General features: G+C 38.9%; 1 protein-coding gene across 5 annotated transcripts in view; it reads left to right on the top strand.

Moving 5' to 3' along the window:
• The window catches only part of CROT (carnitine O-octanoyltransferase), a 19,192-nt gene extending 2,794 nt beyond the window's left edge, over positions 1 to 16,398 (top strand). For all 5 annotated transcript variants that reach the window (XM_031614309.2, XM_090142866.1, XM_031614312.2 and 2 more), the window contains exons 3-17: positions 3,659 to 3,783; positions 4,318 to 4,499; positions 4,661 to 4,785; positions 7,081 to 7,189; positions 8,567 to 8,660; positions 8,755 to 8,880; positions 9,333 to 9,434; positions 10,025 to 10,108; positions 10,229 to 10,336; positions 10,591 to 10,721; positions 12,071 to 12,194; positions 14,388 to 14,466; positions 14,998 to 15,091; positions 15,176 to 15,295; positions 16,261 to 16,398. In XM_031614309.2, the coding sequence (XP_031470169.1) occupies positions 3,659 to 3,783; positions 4,318 to 4,499; positions 4,661 to 4,785; positions 7,081 to 7,189; positions 8,567 to 8,660; positions 8,755 to 8,880; positions 9,333 to 9,434; positions 10,025 to 10,108; positions 10,229 to 10,336; positions 10,591 to 10,721; positions 12,071 to 12,194; positions 14,388 to 14,466; positions 14,998 to 15,091; positions 15,176 to 15,295; positions 16,261 to 16,381 (1,724 nt within the window). In that variant the 3' untranslated portion in view covers positions 16,382 to 16,398. The remainder of the gene's footprint in view (positions 1 to 3,658; positions 3,784 to 4,317; positions 4,500 to 4,660; positions 4,786 to 7,080; positions 7,190 to 8,566; positions 8,661 to 8,754; positions 8,881 to 9,332; positions 9,435 to 10,024; positions 10,109 to 10,228; positions 10,337 to 10,590; positions 10,722 to 12,070; positions 12,195 to 14,387; positions 14,467 to 14,997; positions 15,092 to 15,175; positions 15,296 to 16,260) is intronic.

The following is a 16,398-nucleotide window of genomic DNA, read 5'->3' as shown; positions in this document are numbered from 1 at the left end:
AGCTGCTTGCTCTGGATTCAGAATGATTAACTTTGTGTTGAAGAAAGAAGTTGGATGTAACCACATTATTTAGCCTTTCAGTTCAGGTGAAGTTTAGACTCAGAAACTTCGACTCAGTTCAAGAGTTTGAAAACTCTTGGCCTTGTAGAAAGGTTCCTTAACTACGCAACTGAAGCTGTCTTTCATGGGATACTTACTGTTCATGAATAGAGCTGATCTCTATGCAGAAGTCAAGACAAGATATATAGGTCCAGAGAAAGTGATGACAGATATTTCACTGAAGTCTAGTGAGTGAGGGCCTGAATTTTGCTCCTTCCTTCTATTCCTTTCCTTTCTACATCCAATTGAGTTGTTTTTACATGGAAAGGGTTCACATGATCATAGAATTGTTTAAGTCTGAATGGTTAATCTAGATCAAATTCCTGTTCAAAGGTCTTCAGTTAAGTTTGCTCCGGTGTTGCTTAGCTGTGTTTTGAATTCCTGCAATGCTGCAGACTCCACAATCTCCTTGTGCAGTCTATTTGATCACCCTCAATTAGTGGGGCAGGAGGATGAATAAAAACAAACAAACAAACCCCACCATTAACAAATAAACCCTCATATTTTTCTTGTCAGAGACTTCCTGTATTGCAGCTTGAGTCCATTTTTCTCTTGTCCTAATCCTGTGCACGTGGGAGGAGTCATGTTTTACTTTGTGTTGCCATTTGCATTCTCTTTGTAAGCTGAACAGAGTTGGTTCTCAGCTTCATCTGATCATCATGTCCACGCAGTCCTCTAGACATCTTCACCTAGACATCTACACCTCAAATAAATAGCACCTGTGCTGTCTGTTTTGTTTCATTTTGTTTTGTTTTCCATGAAATCTGTAAAATACCAATAAGACTTGCATTGTACTGTTCTGGATGTAAGGGAGCTAGGATATAGCTGAAATGGGTCTTTGCTTTTCTCCTTAAGATAGGTAATTCAAAATACTGGAATTCTTTCTAAGATCACCATAAAAATGAAATCATTTTGAAAAGAAGAAAGGAAGACCTGGCCTTGGTGGAGGAGGATCAGCAGAGGGGGTGCTTAAAGCATGAATGACTTTGAAGAATTGAATGGGGTGGATGTGCCTGTGATTGCTGAGGGAGCTGGGCTTTGTCACTGAGATACCACTTTTGATCATCTTTGAAAGATCATTTTAACTGGAGAGTGTTCTTGGGGACCGGAAAAAAAGCAAGTGCCACCACTGCTTAAGAGGAAGGATCTGGGGAACTACAGATCAGTCACCCTCACCTTGATCCCTGGGATGATGATGTAGCAAATAATCCTGAAAACAACCTCCAAACAAGGAGAATAAGAAAGTGACTGGGTCAGCATGGATTAATGAAGAGGAAATCATGCTTACCAACCTGATAACCTTTTATGATAAGATGACTGTTGTGCAATTTGCTATTCTACTTGAATATAGGAATCTTGCATAGAGCTTCTTAGCACAAGAAGCTAAATTTGCCGAAGCCTAAGGGTGCATGCAGGCCATTGGACTTCTACCCACTTAGGAGCAGGAGCAAACTGAAATGTAAGAAAGACTCCATTGTGCAGATTCAGCAGCCCTGAAGATGAGAGAAAACAGCATGCTGAGAGACATTGATGAGAGCCAACAGAGAGCAGAAAGACCTCCAGCCCTAGTATGGCTACTAGTCTGGACCCCCAGATGAGGGGCTGGGGGATATAAAGTATAAAGACATAACTGCCTAGGGATTTCTGTATTTGTGGCCTCTCCTCAGAGGAGCTTGAATTGTTGCTGTAAATTAAACTCTGCAGAAGAGATAGATATATGGCTTATGTCTCATTTACATTGCAGAAACCTAGTGCTAAACAGAGTACATTGTTTATAGATGAATTGGTAATATATGGCCTAGATAGTGAACAGTCAGGTGGACTGAAAACACTCTCAGCTCCTGGGCTCAAAGGTTTATGATCAGCAGCACACATTCCAGATATAGGCGAGTCCCGTGTCCTTAGAAGCATTAAAAGCCAGATGGGATGGGACTTTGAGCCACCTGATAAGGTGTCCCCATTGCTGGCATGGGATTTGGGCTAGATTGTCTTTAGAGATACCTTCCAATCCAAGCCATTCTATGTTGGAACAGAATGTTGTGTTCATCTCTGGGCTCACTAGGACAAATGAGACGTGCACGTGAAGGAGCAAGGGTAGTGTAGGGCCATGAAGGTGATTAAGGGTTTGGTTTATCTGAGATGATTGTTCAACCTGAAGAAGGTGCCTGGAAGAACTCTGCAAAGTGCATAAATACCTGCTGGGGGTGGGTAAAGAAGACAGAGGCAGTCTCCTTGCAGTGGTATTAAGTGAGAGAGGAAGAGGCGATGGACACAAACTGAAATTCAAGGCATTCCATTTATATGTAAGAAAACTTACTGAACTATGAGGATGGTTGAGCACTGGAGTAGATTGCTACTGGGGAGGTTGGACATCTGAAGGTTTTCAAAGCCCATTAAAGCCCTGAGCAGCCTGCTGTAGCTGACCCTGCTGAGCTGGGGTGTTGGACTAGATGGTCCCATGAGCTCCCTTCCAACTTTAGCCTCCCAGTTCTGTGCAGAAGAAAAAAGTGGTTGCAGTCAAGCAGCCATAATTCCAGTGAGATGTAGCAGGAAGACCTTGCCCTGCTGAAATTGCTTTGGTTCTCCCCAAAGGTAGATTAGAGATAATACAGATACTTGTTTAGTTTTTAGTAACTGCATATCTTTCCTCATTTCTTTCCATTGGTAAGCTAATCACAAGTTTATCACTAGGGTGACAGACAAGAAGATGACTGACATCAGTGTTCAGCAGCCTCAAATATGAATCAGACCTTGTTGTGTAGGCATCGAGTGAGCAGAGCTGCCACACCCCCATTCTGTTGGCCTGTGATATGCCAATCTATTTATAGAAATAATAGAAAATATGTTATACACAAGATTATTTGTAAAAAAAACACTGAGATGCACCCATGTACTAACTGGCAGTGTTTCCTGCTGACCATAAATATCATTATTTTCATCAAAAAGCCTCCTAAAACCCTTTTTATCATGACATATTCTGCAAATGATTACAGCCTGTATTGTGGATGATCTGAGAAAAATCCAGAAGTATTTTAACACATAAAAGTTGGGTAGCACTAACTGCCATTGTCATTGAAGTAAGGGTAACATAGGAGAATTGATGAGTAAAGTGCTTGTAGTCCATGAATGGGCTTGAATATAAGAGCAAGTGGCTTATAGATGGTGCAGTAAGGTAACAGACATGTATGGCTCAATGTATTAATTTATATGCAAAGTTCTCGTGAACCTAATTGTTCATTGAATTCAGCTGGTGGAAGTGCAGGACTGCATAATATTTCCAGCTGGAGTTCAAAATATATTGGATGTAGTTATCTGGTAAATATTTCATCTACCGATCCCTGAATTTATTTAAAAGTATGCACATATGTCTTTATTAGAACACACTGTGATTTATTTACAGCTTTTAAAAGGTGCCGTGTCCTCTCCCTCCCCCCCAAAAAATGTATGTTTTAGACAAGTAAATCTTGAATGTTTTCATGTACTCCCCTGCCTGTGAACATCTGAATCCTGGAATAAATCTCAGCATGCAGTTGTTTTTAAATACATCTTCTTTTTGCAGTGAAGCCATTTCTAAATCAAGAAGAGTATCAAAGAACCGAGAATATTGTTAAAAAATTTGAAAATGGGATTGGCAAAGAGCTGCATCAGAAATTACTGGAAAGAGCTAAAACCAGAAGGAATTGGGTACGTATGTAGATATGTAAATATCATAATTCAGCTTATTCCTTAGTTTTGTATGTGTGTTTCTCTGTCTGCTTTGCTAGAAGCAGATAGTGGAAGATACCAGTATCTTTTTGGAGAACACATGATTAGTTGGTGGTTAGCATATAATTTTGAGAGGCACTTAGCTATAACTTTTTTTTATCTTACAGTCTTCCTTATGTCTGCCACTTGTCCTATGGATATGAACGTGCTTATCTATGTGTGATTTTTTTCAAAACTGGGGGGAGAAGAGTTCCCTTTCTAAAATGTTGAGTTGCTTACATTCTATTACTTTAATCTACTTAAGCAGTATTGAATTTTAAGTGCTTGAAAATAAGAGCTAGATGTGACATTAGCATCAACGATTACTTTGTGAACTACTGTCCTGCCTCCTATTATTTAGGAGCTACTGCTCCAAATATTAAAAAATAATGAAAAATTGCATATGTCATGCAGTGATTATTAGAAACTTAATGGCTGAAAATTATTCTGATGCTGAACATTTTTCATTTCCAGCTGGAGGACTGGTGGCTGAATGTGGCTTATCTTGATCTTCGCATATCAACGCAAATAAATTGTAACATGGGAGGCCCTGGTCCCTATATTGAACACTGCTGGCCTCCCAAAGAAGGCACTCAGATAGAGAGAGCATGTGTAAATATATGGCACACCCTGAAGTACTGGGAGCTGTTACGAGCGTAAGACTTTTAAGAAGAAATAATTGTTTCTAAATATTAACAATCTATGTGTACTTCAGTAGTGGAAATATGCTTTTTGCAATGAAATATAGGCTTGTCTTACCTTGATTTACTTGGATAATTATCACCCCTTATGCTTAATTTTGGTATATTTCTTTTAGAGAGAAAGTGCCTATAGAGAGATCTGGGAATGCTGTTCTGGACATGAGCCAATTTCGAATGCTCTTTAACACTTGCAAGGTTCCTGGAATTACCAGAGACTCACTCTGCAACTATTTTAAGACTAGTAAGTAAATGCAGATTCTGGGTTAATACAAGCAAATGATTTCATATTGTGGGGCTAACGGAGTGGTCATTTTAACCATCAAAGTTGTCTTCAAAAACTAAATCAGATACTGGATGTTGTGTCCTTATATAAGGAAGCAATCTAATCCACTGATTACTTTTTTTTTTTTGGTGCAATATTTAGTCCTTTCTAAATAAAGTTAAAAGAAGACTCTGCCTCAATTTGTATGTTACCAAGCTGATGCCTATTAGAAGTGTGATTGCATTACGAAAGGGAAGAAGAAAAATTCTGTATGTTACAAATGCGAGCATATTAGATGCATTATTTGGACAGAACATCAGCATCATTTGTAATTGTCTTTTTCCCTGGGTTGCTTTTCTGGAGTGTGTTCCTGTACATTCTGTTGGGACAGTTCTTACGTATTTTTCTATCACTGAGTTTTTTTTTGCTTAGTCAGTTCTTATTTTCAGCACTCCATGGTAATTCTTGAAGCCATTCTCTTAAATTTCTTGCAGTTTCTTTGGATGCATGGTCAAGAGATGGTGTGTAAGTGTAATGTTCTTATTTGTCCTTCTTTGATATGTATTGTAGTATTGGCAACCAGCAAATTTAAGTCTTAACACCCCTCTGACACTTATTCTGATGCCTCTAGAGGTGTTCAGGCATGCTACTCTAGTTAATTGTGGGAGATATGAATTCCTACAAGACTCAGGAATTCGAGAGGATAGAGGCTCTGCAGGCCTTGCTCCACAGAAAATGTGTAAGGAAATCTCTGTGCCACGGGAAGCGTAGCAAAAATGCAAAGCAGAAGGCAAGTTTTGTGGGCTTTTCTTAGGGTTAAATTGAAGAGTCAAATACCAAAAGTAGAAGAAACATTCGAGCAGTGGAAATTCAATGTTATGATCACACTTAATGAACAAGGGTGGGATTTTGTGGATACACCAGTAATTCACATCCTTTTTTTCCCTTAAAATATTACAAGAGCTTTATTAAACAGTCGTGCTTATGTTGTTTTTCATGTCATACACAGCACATGAAATCCATTTCTAGGTAGATTGTCTTCCTCCAGGGGAAATGCTTAGCCCAGTTAGTTACTTTTGCTCTGTGTGATTCATGGAGTAATATGAGTACCTCTAGGAAAGGATTTGGGTTTTCTAAATATGCAGATATGTAAGAGTAGCAGAAGAAATTGCTATCTGCAGAGAGATCTGTTTCTCTCCATTGGCTGTAAACACAGTCTCTACACAGTCTATGAACACTTGAAGTAAGATTTTGGACACCTAAGGTTTGACAGGTAATGTCAGGCTGCAGTTAAAGACCACACTAAAATGATCCCAGGTGATTTTGATCAATGGAGCCTGGAGAGCTGTTTGGTTTACCCTGCATCAGTCACCTTAATGAGAACAGAGAGCTCATAAATTTCAGTGTGTTGAGTAGATGTCCCTCAAGTGCGGTGTTAGGTCAGACACACAATTCTAGGTATCTTAACTTCCAAACTTAATTCTGCACCTTGCTTCAGGCAACTGCATTTAGGAGAATGCTATCAAAAATACCCCCAAATTGATGTAATCCCTTCTGATTTTTGTTACCTTAGATTTCACGTTTGTGATTTGTGAAAATGAGGTTTATTTAAAATGGTAAATTCCATGTTCTATAATGTCCTTGATCAGGTGCATACTGAGTTATATTACATTCTTCATAACGTAGAGCCACAAAGATAGATGTATAAGGGCCTTATGGTTAAGATTAAGGCTTTTGAGGGGCATGTGATGAGTTACATATTTGTGGATAAAGTAGCGTATGTTTCTTCTTTGTCTCATGGCAGAGTGCAGTGGCTCAGTTTCAGAAAAAAGCGTTATTGCATTTTTCCTGCCTACCTTTCACACTGCATGTTTTTTAAACAAAACAAAACTTCATGCAAGAGAAAAATGCTTTCATTACTTCAGTAATGAACAACTTTCAGTAACTAACACTGGTTTCGGCAGAGGATGTTTCTGCCTACAAAATGCATGAGTTACTTAAATTTACTGCTAAGTAATGATAGTGACTTGAACTAGTTAATAACGGTGAAAGTTATGTGCTTATGTAGATTAGAGTCCTCTTAAAACTTTAGAATTGTAGTAAGATTATACAATCAGTCTTGAACTTTCTAATGCATTCCTTTTTAACTCTATGGAGTCTTCCTCATTTTGAAAATAAAATGGATTTGTAGGACTTGCTGAATACTTTTCCTTTATCTGTTTCTCACTTTCTCCCTAGTGTTGGATTTTCATGTTTTACTTTGCTTTGTTTCAGTGACTGAAGGTGAATGCCCATCTCACTTAGTAGTCCTGTGTCGAGGCCGAGTGTTTGCATTTGATGCTATACATGAAGGCAACATGCTGACTGCTCCAGAGATTTCCAGGTTTTCAGACTACCTTGCTTCAAATACTCTGTTCTATTTGAGCACATACTAAAGACAGTTTCTGTTTCTTTTCCTCCCACCCTGAAGAAGTAGGGGTGAGAGAGCCTGCAACTGAAGAGTAAGATTCTGGTAGATTTTGGTTTAGGAGGTAGCATCTTCTTGCCATGTATCATGGTGGTATACTTCTGTAGTATACCCATAGAATATCACGCGAAAGGGCTTAATGAAGGTGTTTCAGTAGGAAAGATCATGTACATGTGAAGCTTCTTGAGCAAGGAATTATCAGTCCTGTAACTTCATTTGTTTAAGGACCAGTCCTCACTGGTCACACTACAGTATCCTTTTGACTACACTGCATTCCTAACAGAGTGGAGGGACTGGATTTCCTATTGTTGAGTTCAGCAGCATCAAAAATCTTAGTATACATTGGCTTAGTATACGTACTACAGAGCAGTGCAGCTATATTTTGCTTGCATTTCTTATCTTTTCACCAGAGGTTCACCAGAGGAGGAGTGACTGTATGTGGCTCTTTTATAGTCCTAACCTGCTGCTGAGGAATAGAGAGAGAGAATCTTGCTCATTAAATAATAAATTTCAGTAGTGACATTTAATAGGAAAGAGTGCCAGAACAAAGGACGAGCCAAATTAGTGTCTTCAGTCTTAAACATCTGTAACTTGCTTACTTTCCTTACCTGGAACAGTATGAGGGGGGAAAAACAGATTTGCAAACTATAAGTTAACTCCCTGTTGACACATGCATGTGATGATTCCTACTGAAACAACTTCATTTAGCCCTTTTGCATTATGTTCCAAGGATGTACTACTGAAGTACAAGATCATGATGATTCTGAGGATGGGTTAATGGCTGGGCTGCATGATCTTAGTTTTTCAAATGGACAGTGCAAAGAGAAGGTAGGCATTCTTGTGTATCTTGAATGGAAAGACACAGTTACATGCTAACTACTGCTCTGCTATAAGCTGAGTTTCTGTTCAGTGAAAGTTTTGCTATTGTATCCAGTTAGTTTTATAAAGGCTGCAAAGCTGCAGTATTGCTGATTTTTGCTGCCCAGGAAAGTTTGATCTACGCTGTTGAAGTCTTAAATTTAATTTTAAGTACATTCATTGCACTTTAAGGTTGTGATTGTTAAATAATGATAAAATGTGTAGGTCTGTACTGAGCTGGTAGTTGCAATTGAAGTTAACTTTAGCAACTGAAAACAAAGCAGACTTCCAGTTGCCTTTAGCATCTGACTTGTATTCCTTACATTTCACATTAGCTTGTGAATGTGGAAACAAAAAGAAAAAGAGAGAGAAAGTGTGATTTTGATGCAGTCTCTATGTTCTTTGTTAACTTTAGTTTTTGAAATCTTGTTAAAGGCAACTTACATACATCCAGAAAAGATGCCATAGTGAACCAGATGGACCAGGACTGTCAGCCTTAACAAGCAATGAAAGAACAAAATGGGCAGAGGTTAGAATACTTCAACAGTATTTTTCCTCATTAAAGTATTGTGACCTCTGGAAAGATGTGATTTCACTTAGCTCTGTCACTTCTTGTTTTCTAGATACGTGACTATTTAATTAGTCTGGACCCAAAGAACTTAGCTCATCTTGAAAAAATTCAGCAAAGTTTGTTTGTAGTCAGCCTGGATGATTCTAGTCCCCACGCAACTCCTGAGGACTACACAGAGGTAGCTAAGGATTTTTGATAATTCTTATCTGTTCTTTATATATTCTGTTCTGTGTGTATATAGATACTCTGCATCTGCTCTTTCTGTGATAAAAATTAGCACTTCTTGCTCCTTCATAACAGAAAATGAAGCAGGAAAATGTTCAGGTCACATTTCATGTTGATCCATAGAAACAAATAGTTTGAATTGTTTGGACTTTGGAAGAGAGAACAGCTAAAATACACCTTTGTGATCTTTTAGCTCACAGTGCTTCGAGGTCCTCAGAAATACAGTCAGCAACTTGTTCGGACACTTGATTTAAACTTTTAGGCTTATAATCATGTTTCTTCTTCATCTGGATGAAAATGTCTCAGGCACGCCTTACCATGTTAGTGTAGATTTGGTTCAGCTGACAGAGGCTGGCAATGTGTTTGGTGTTTCTGGAAACCCACAGTGTGTAATTTTTGCTTTAGATAACGAGGCTGGGCCTAGGAGGTGATCCAACTGTGCGCTGGGGAGATAAGTCCTACAATAGCATATTCTTCTCCAATGGAACCTCCAGTGCATTCTGTGATGTAAGTATGAAAAAAAAAAAATCCACTTATAAACTTTTCAAGTATTTATTTAATAAGCTCTTTCTTTCAGAGCGTTAAATACTTAATGTGTTCCCTTTAGGTTTAGACTGGCACCTTGCCTGGCAAGTTTCCCAAGCCACTCTGTTTTTGCAGTGTTGGATATTACATCATACTTGAATTAAGGTCTTCAGTTCTGAAATCATAATCTTATTTCTGAAACTACTTAATAAGGGAGTTTCTAAGTAAATAATAATAATAATAATAATTGCAGACAAAGGCTTAAAACGAGCCCTTTCTGTTGAACAGAATTATTTTTATACTGAAGTGGAAGGGAAAGTCTGCATCATACTTAAAATCTGCTTCTCCATAGCAGTGCTGTAGTGCCTGTCTAGCTGCAGAGCAGTCAAAGCAGCAAGAGAACTGGCATTAGTTGTTGCAGAAGCGTTGCAGAAGAACTAGAAAAACAAGTCCAACGCTGTGCAGTAATACTGTTAGTCTCAGGGGGAATAAGTAGGCCAGGGATTAAAAAAAAAATTAGATCCTCTTGCAGTCATGCAAATAATGCACTGTCTTGTCCTGTATGGTTACAGCATTCTCCTTTTGATGCCATGGCTTTAATCACCATGTTATCTTCTACTGAACAAAAGATTATTGAAAATGAGGGAAAATGGAAGGTATGTGTTCTTTAAGCTTCTAGATGTATTGGTTAATGGGTTTGTGTTGGGTTTCTTTTTGTTTGTTTGTTTTTAATGGATAACAGTTTCTCTTTTCTCTCTTTGCTTGTCTACTCCCAGGGATCAGATAAAGTGAGGGATATTCCATGGCCAGAGGAACTTATATTCACACTAGACCAAAAAATTATAAATGAAATTGAACGTACTAAAGAAATATATTATGAAAAGGTGGGATTTCTTGCTGTTCTTCCTGATCGTCACTGAATTTTTCACTGCATTTGTGCATTCTTTACTGACAGTCTTCATGCCAGAAAACAAATTAATATGTTTTTCGGTTTGTGAATTGTGATTTGACCGTGGTTAAATTTGTACCATTGTTTTGTTACATTGATTGTGTTGTAGTTGGAGTGAACCAAGCTGTGATATTTCAAGTTACTTGACTTCTGTGTTGTTTTTTTTTTTTTCCTTCTGTGATTTGCCAGGTATCTGACCTGCAACTGGCGTGTTATGCCTTCACATCCTTTGGTAAAGCCTTGATTAAGAAGAGGAAGCTTCATCCAGATACATTTGTGCAGCTTGCCCTTCAGCTGGCTTATTACAAATGTCATGGCCGGTAAGAAAAGCTCATTACCCAGATCAGGAATGAAAAAATAAATTATTGAAAAACAGCATAGATCTGGAGACATAATTCAGTGGCTTTGCAGTGTCTCTTTGTAACCTGCTATACTGATAAAACAATGAAGAAGTAAGGTTTTGTTTACTTTGAACGTTGTATACTTTTTTGCCACTGAAATTCAAGGGGCTTTTGCTCTTGACTTCCAAATAATTGTCTTTGTGCCCCATGGGGATAATGTGTGTACATAACGTGGAACGGAGGGCAGACAACAATCCATGAAAACATAGATTTGGGCTGCACAAAGTTAATAATAGGTTGAATACCAAACTTGTAGTGGATCAGGACTCTGTAATGCTAAGTAGTTGTTCAGGTGGAGAAGAAACTTTACCTGTAGCAAATGATTAAAAATGATCCGTCTTCCAAACCTGTGAAAAGCCTCATGTCTCACTTCCTTCCAGCACAATTAGATGTGAAAGTCAGGGCAAAATAATAGAGAAAGTGACTTTCCAGAAGCTTGGCTCAGTATTTTTGTGATATTTTAATTTGTATTTTTGGGAAGGGACAGCATTGTTCCTGGTATTGGGGTTCCCAAAGTCCTCTTTGCTAACTCCTCGTGCCTCATATGAGTCACTACTGGCAAGTACTGTTTGCTTCAGAGGGGAGAGTTTCTTCACAGTCATATGATGCTTTAATCACTGGAAGTGCCAGTATCTCAGGATGCTAGATCTCATTTGCTAGACATTGGGAGTAAATGATTTGACTTAGAAAAAAACCCTCTTAAATTTGTTTTAAGTACACTGCTATGTTGCAGTTAAATTGTGTATTAAATATTAGAGTGGAATAAGACTGAGGACACTCCAGAGAAAAAGCTGTCTGGGTATCAGTATGCAACAGATTCAGCCTTGTCTGTATAAACATAAGAGCATTGGGATACACTGCTTATTTCAAGTATCACTTAATCTTTGAGGGTTTGCATGGTGTAGATGATTCCTTCGATGGCAGTATGTGGTGAGAATGAATCTTGCATAGATTTACCTTAATTATATTAGAGCTGGTACATCTGCAGTTAGCAGAAAATAGCCACATTGACCCAAACTTCTCAAGATGGAATTACAGCACTGGCACTTCTTCAGTCATCTGTCACATACAAAATCTTGCAGAGCTCCTGTGGTTCCTTTTCAGACACGTAATTAAAATAAATAAATAAATTAGGGCCTTACTGATGCTTGTAACTGAGCTGGATGGATAGGATACTCCACAGAACATGGGGTTTGTTTGTTTGTTTTTCCCTGGACAGAGCACGTAGTTAAGTTAATGAGATTCTCTTCCTTAATTTTTCCTCATAGCCCGGGCTGCTGCTACGAAACTGCAATGACCAGGCGTTTCTATCACGGCCGCACAGAGACCATCAGACCGTGTACCATGGAAGCAGTAGAGTGGTGCAAATCCATGTTGGATCATTCTGCCACTGTAAATATGGAAACCCTATTTTAATTGCAGTGTTTTAGAAGGCCTGTCATTTTAATTGCTAACCCTTTGTTTTACTACTGTCCCATTAATGAGAGCTGGCTTGTTTCCAGCGAGACAAACCTGAAAGACTGAGGTTGCTTGAGGTCTGGCTGTGGTCATTGTGACAGAGGTGAGCTGTCACATGTGGGCTTGTTCTGATAATTTTTTTTTCTGTTCTGTTCTACTTCGGTTTCAAGTCTGTCTTGAGGAATATTGTTACAATTGGAAAGATTAATGCGGTGGAAGGGCGATACAGGAATGCAGTAGCAAAGGGACCATCGTGGATAGGATGGTATTTCACAGGAAAAGTAAAGGTGCTCATCCATTTCCGAAGATCTAGGCTCACAGAAAGGACTCCACAAGAGAGGGATCTCCAGCCAGAGATCCTTCCCCAGTGTTAGTCAGCCCTTAAATGGAATCTAGGAGAGGTGCAGCAAGGTTCCACCCCTTCTGGTCATGCAGCTGAATTGCCTTCACTTGTGCTCCCAGGGCTGACCTGGTCCTTTCCCAGATGATCTGTCAGTGGTTCAAGCCACGTCTGAACAGTTCCCATACAGATATTCAATCTGATTTTCACACCTTAGAAAATAACTAGCTAAGAACTACTGTATTCTGCTGTGGAGTCATTCTGTTGTTTCAGTATTTAAGTGAAATGAAGAAATGTTAATCTAATCGTTGAGCTTGAGATCAAGATTAAAATCTGCTTGTTGTCCTGAGGGCAACAGGGATGTATTCCGGAGTTTGCCTGAGAGCAGCTCTGCCAAAGACCTTTTCCCAGCAACTGACCTGCAGTCCCTGGCTGGCAAAGGATTTCATGCTGTTCTTGCCAAGTGAAAGCTCTACAAAAACTCTGTTGTACTCATTGCGTTTCTTAGAGTTCTTAGAAATGAAACAAGGAAAATATTTTGAAACAAAGAGCTCTACATATTTTGAAGGAAATTCAGAGGTTCTATATTGTTCTGTTATTTTTTACTGGGAAACATGCGGGAATATAACAGAAATAACGTATGTGTGACCAAAAATTTGTCTTAGGTTTTTCAGGCTGGTTATTAGGAAAAATTTCTCAGAAGAGTGGTGAAACAGGCTTCCCTGGGGTGGTGGCATTGAAGAAATGCATAGTTGTTGCACTGAGGGACATTATTCAGTGGGCATGGTGATGATGGGTTGCCGGTTAGACTTGATCTTAGAGGACTTTTCCTACCTTAATTGTTCTGTGATGATTCTGTTTCCTAGTGTGTTGTGGTTTTTTTGTGTCTGAATGAAATGTTGGGGTCTTTAAAAAGCATTGGATTTCTTCAATGGTATTACAGTTAAGAGGATCAGAAGTCCAGTTTTAAAGTGCACAGCCCCCCCTGAATTTAGGTACTTTGGATGAAAACCCACTTATACCATGTTTTCTACTACCTGCAGTGAGCTCAGTAGCTAGGCTTTTGTCCAAATTGAGTGACTGCTGGCTGTGGTTCACATTCAGTTCTGCTGCCACTCATGAGGACAAAGGAGTTGTTCAAGTACTAGCAATCGAAGTACAAGCCAAGTTCTTGGGTGTCTAGACGTGTTTCCCTAGGCCTCTTTTACCAAAACATACATCTGTATTCTGTTCTCTTTCTTTTTAATGTGTAAGTTTCAATTTAATATATTCATAAAAATCACACAATGATGGGCAGAATTACTGTCGTGGAAGTGAAGTTTCAATCAGTAGAGAATAGTGGGGAATGCAGTTGGCTTCTCTGTGTGTTTCAATTAGAGAGGTAAGATGCACTTCACATTGGGTTTTTTTTGTTTGCTTTCCCATGCAAAATGACAAGCAAACCTGCAAACAGCTACTGTGTTGCATTGTTTCAGCTTGTATGGGGAAGAGCATGAGGTTAGAATATTGTTCAGTACAGAAGTGACCCAGATAGCAGAACAGAGATTCAGGGAACAAATGAGTAAGTTGTCATGAGAAAGGAATTTGGATGTGAGAGAAAAGAGTTAGAGAAATTTAAGAAAATGGATGAGTCAGAAGGTTCTTATGTACCTTTCAATTCCTCTGTTTTCTTCTATTGCTAAAAATTGTGAAAGGAAGAACTTGTTGATCTGTGTCTGCTGATGTGTTACTCATCTGGAATGTTTTCTTCTCCTGTTTCTTAACCTGTTTCCCCTTACTTTGTACAGAATCATGAACGCCTACAGCTGATGCATGCAGCATTTGCAAAGCACAATAGAATGAGGAAAGACTGTGAGAATGGAAGAGGTACTCAGGGATCAGAAATTATTTGTTTCCTTGTGGGTAAAAAGGGAACGTATGCTAATGTGTTTTGTCTTGTTTTCAACTGCAGTAAAAACTACCCATCAACACTTCATATTTAAACAATTTTGCAGAGAAACTAAAGGCTAGTCCTTGCATCTTCCTTCAGCCCTAAAGACCTGTTCACTTTAAATATTTACTTTTTTTCTGCCAGTGAGCCAATTTCATGTGAAACTCCTCCTCCTTGCAGAAAGAGTTTTCTTGGGTTTTGTTTTCTGCAGGATATGTGCTCAGTTTGTACCACTTTGCTCATTTGATTTGGGCTCAGAGGTGCAAGCTTAACGTGATGATGGCATCTTTGACCAGCATTTGGGAAGTGTTTTTATATGCTGCAGTATGAATCTTTTTTTTTTTTTCAACTGGACTCTCTTGAATTTTATCTGTCCTTCAGCTGCTTTTCAAGCTTCCAGAACTGAAACAGCAGAAAACCAAGAAATGCTGCTGTTAATGATGCAGAACTTGCATTTCTTTTGACAGGATTTGACCGTCATCTCCTGGGTCTCCTTCTCATAGCACAGGAGCAGAGACTGCCAGTGCCAGAACTCTTTGTGGACCCTGCCTTCACAGCCAGGTAACTGGTGGCCTTGTACTGTGGAGAAATTGGATCTCTTGATCTGCATGACAAAATTCACTTTTGTTTTGTGATGTTTTACAGTGGAGGAGGTGGGAACTTTGTTCTTTCAACTAGTTTGACCGGCTACACCAGATTTAGTGGATGTGCGCTCCCTATGGTACATCACGGCTATGGCTTTTTTTATGCAATCAGAGATGACAGGTAAGGATGTTGTTTCATTTTGGATGTGGTTCTGACTGCATCATGATGGGAAAGGCAGCAAACAACTAGGATGAGGAAAGGAAAAGATGAACATGGCTGAACATGTCAGAAAAGGTTGAAAAGTGAGATAAAGGAGAACAGAGGCATTAATATTCTGAAAAACACAAGTAGGCAGACGGACATGTGGTGGTGGTGAAGTGACAAGATACTGACAAGGAGCAGAAAGCAAAGAGTGGGAAAATTGAGAAGAGGAACAACCTTTAAAAATAAGCGTTGTTCTTAGACATCATTAACTGCAAAGGTGTTAGTAAAAAAAAAAAGGTAGCTATTGCCTGGGATAGACCAGCTGGAGTACAGGAGAGCATGGAGTAAGGAGGAGAAGTTAACGCATTTGGCTTCACTTCTCATAAAAGGATATGTAGGGAAAAATGCAACTTTGGCTTCCTCACCTTCTGGACAAAAATTACTGCTTGTTCAGCAAATGAATTAAATGGAGTGCATTGAGATGACCTGCTTTTTTATGATTTAGTTTATTTTGGATGGCTTGTGTCTAAAGCTGACTGCAGATTTCATTGCGGATTGGGTTCAGTTTCAGCGTACAAACCAATATGCTTTCACTGTTGCTCTGTTAAAATAAATAGATAAAGGTTGAGATGTAATAGGTAAATAGAAAGAAAAAAGTACTTTAACCTTAAACTAGTTGCAGAGAATAATTGAAGTATTTTCAAATGTAAGCAAAGTGATGTCACTGTGTGTGTAGAAATCAAAATACCCTGTTTCAGTATCCGTAAACATTGTCATTACTGAAGGCACCAGGCCCCTATATTTTCTGGATGTTGAGATAACTTGTTTATTTGCCAGTTTTTGATTCAGAGCTTGTTGATAATTTGATATTTCAGAACAATTTGTGTAATGTGTCCAAGACTGTGACAATTCAGAGTCTCCATTGTTTTCTGTATTGACAGGATCGTCGTTTTATGTTCTTCCTGGAAGTCGTGCCCAGAGACCAGTGCAGAAGTGCTGTGCAGAACTTTATTCCAATGTTTCCAGGACATACTTCAGTTAACAGTTACATCTCAATTATAAAATTGATGATGATAAGA

Source organism: Phasianus colchicus, chromosome 6, assembly GCF_987193195.1.
Source record: "Phasianus colchicus chromosome 6, bPhaCol1.hap1.1, whole genome shotgun sequence".
Taxonomy (NCBI): domain Eukaryota; kingdom Metazoa; phylum Chordata; class Aves; order Galliformes; family Phasianidae; genus Phasianus; species Phasianus colchicus.
The sequence above is the reverse complement of the archived record's forward strand: the minus strand, read 5'-3'. Positions and strand labels throughout refer to the sequence as shown.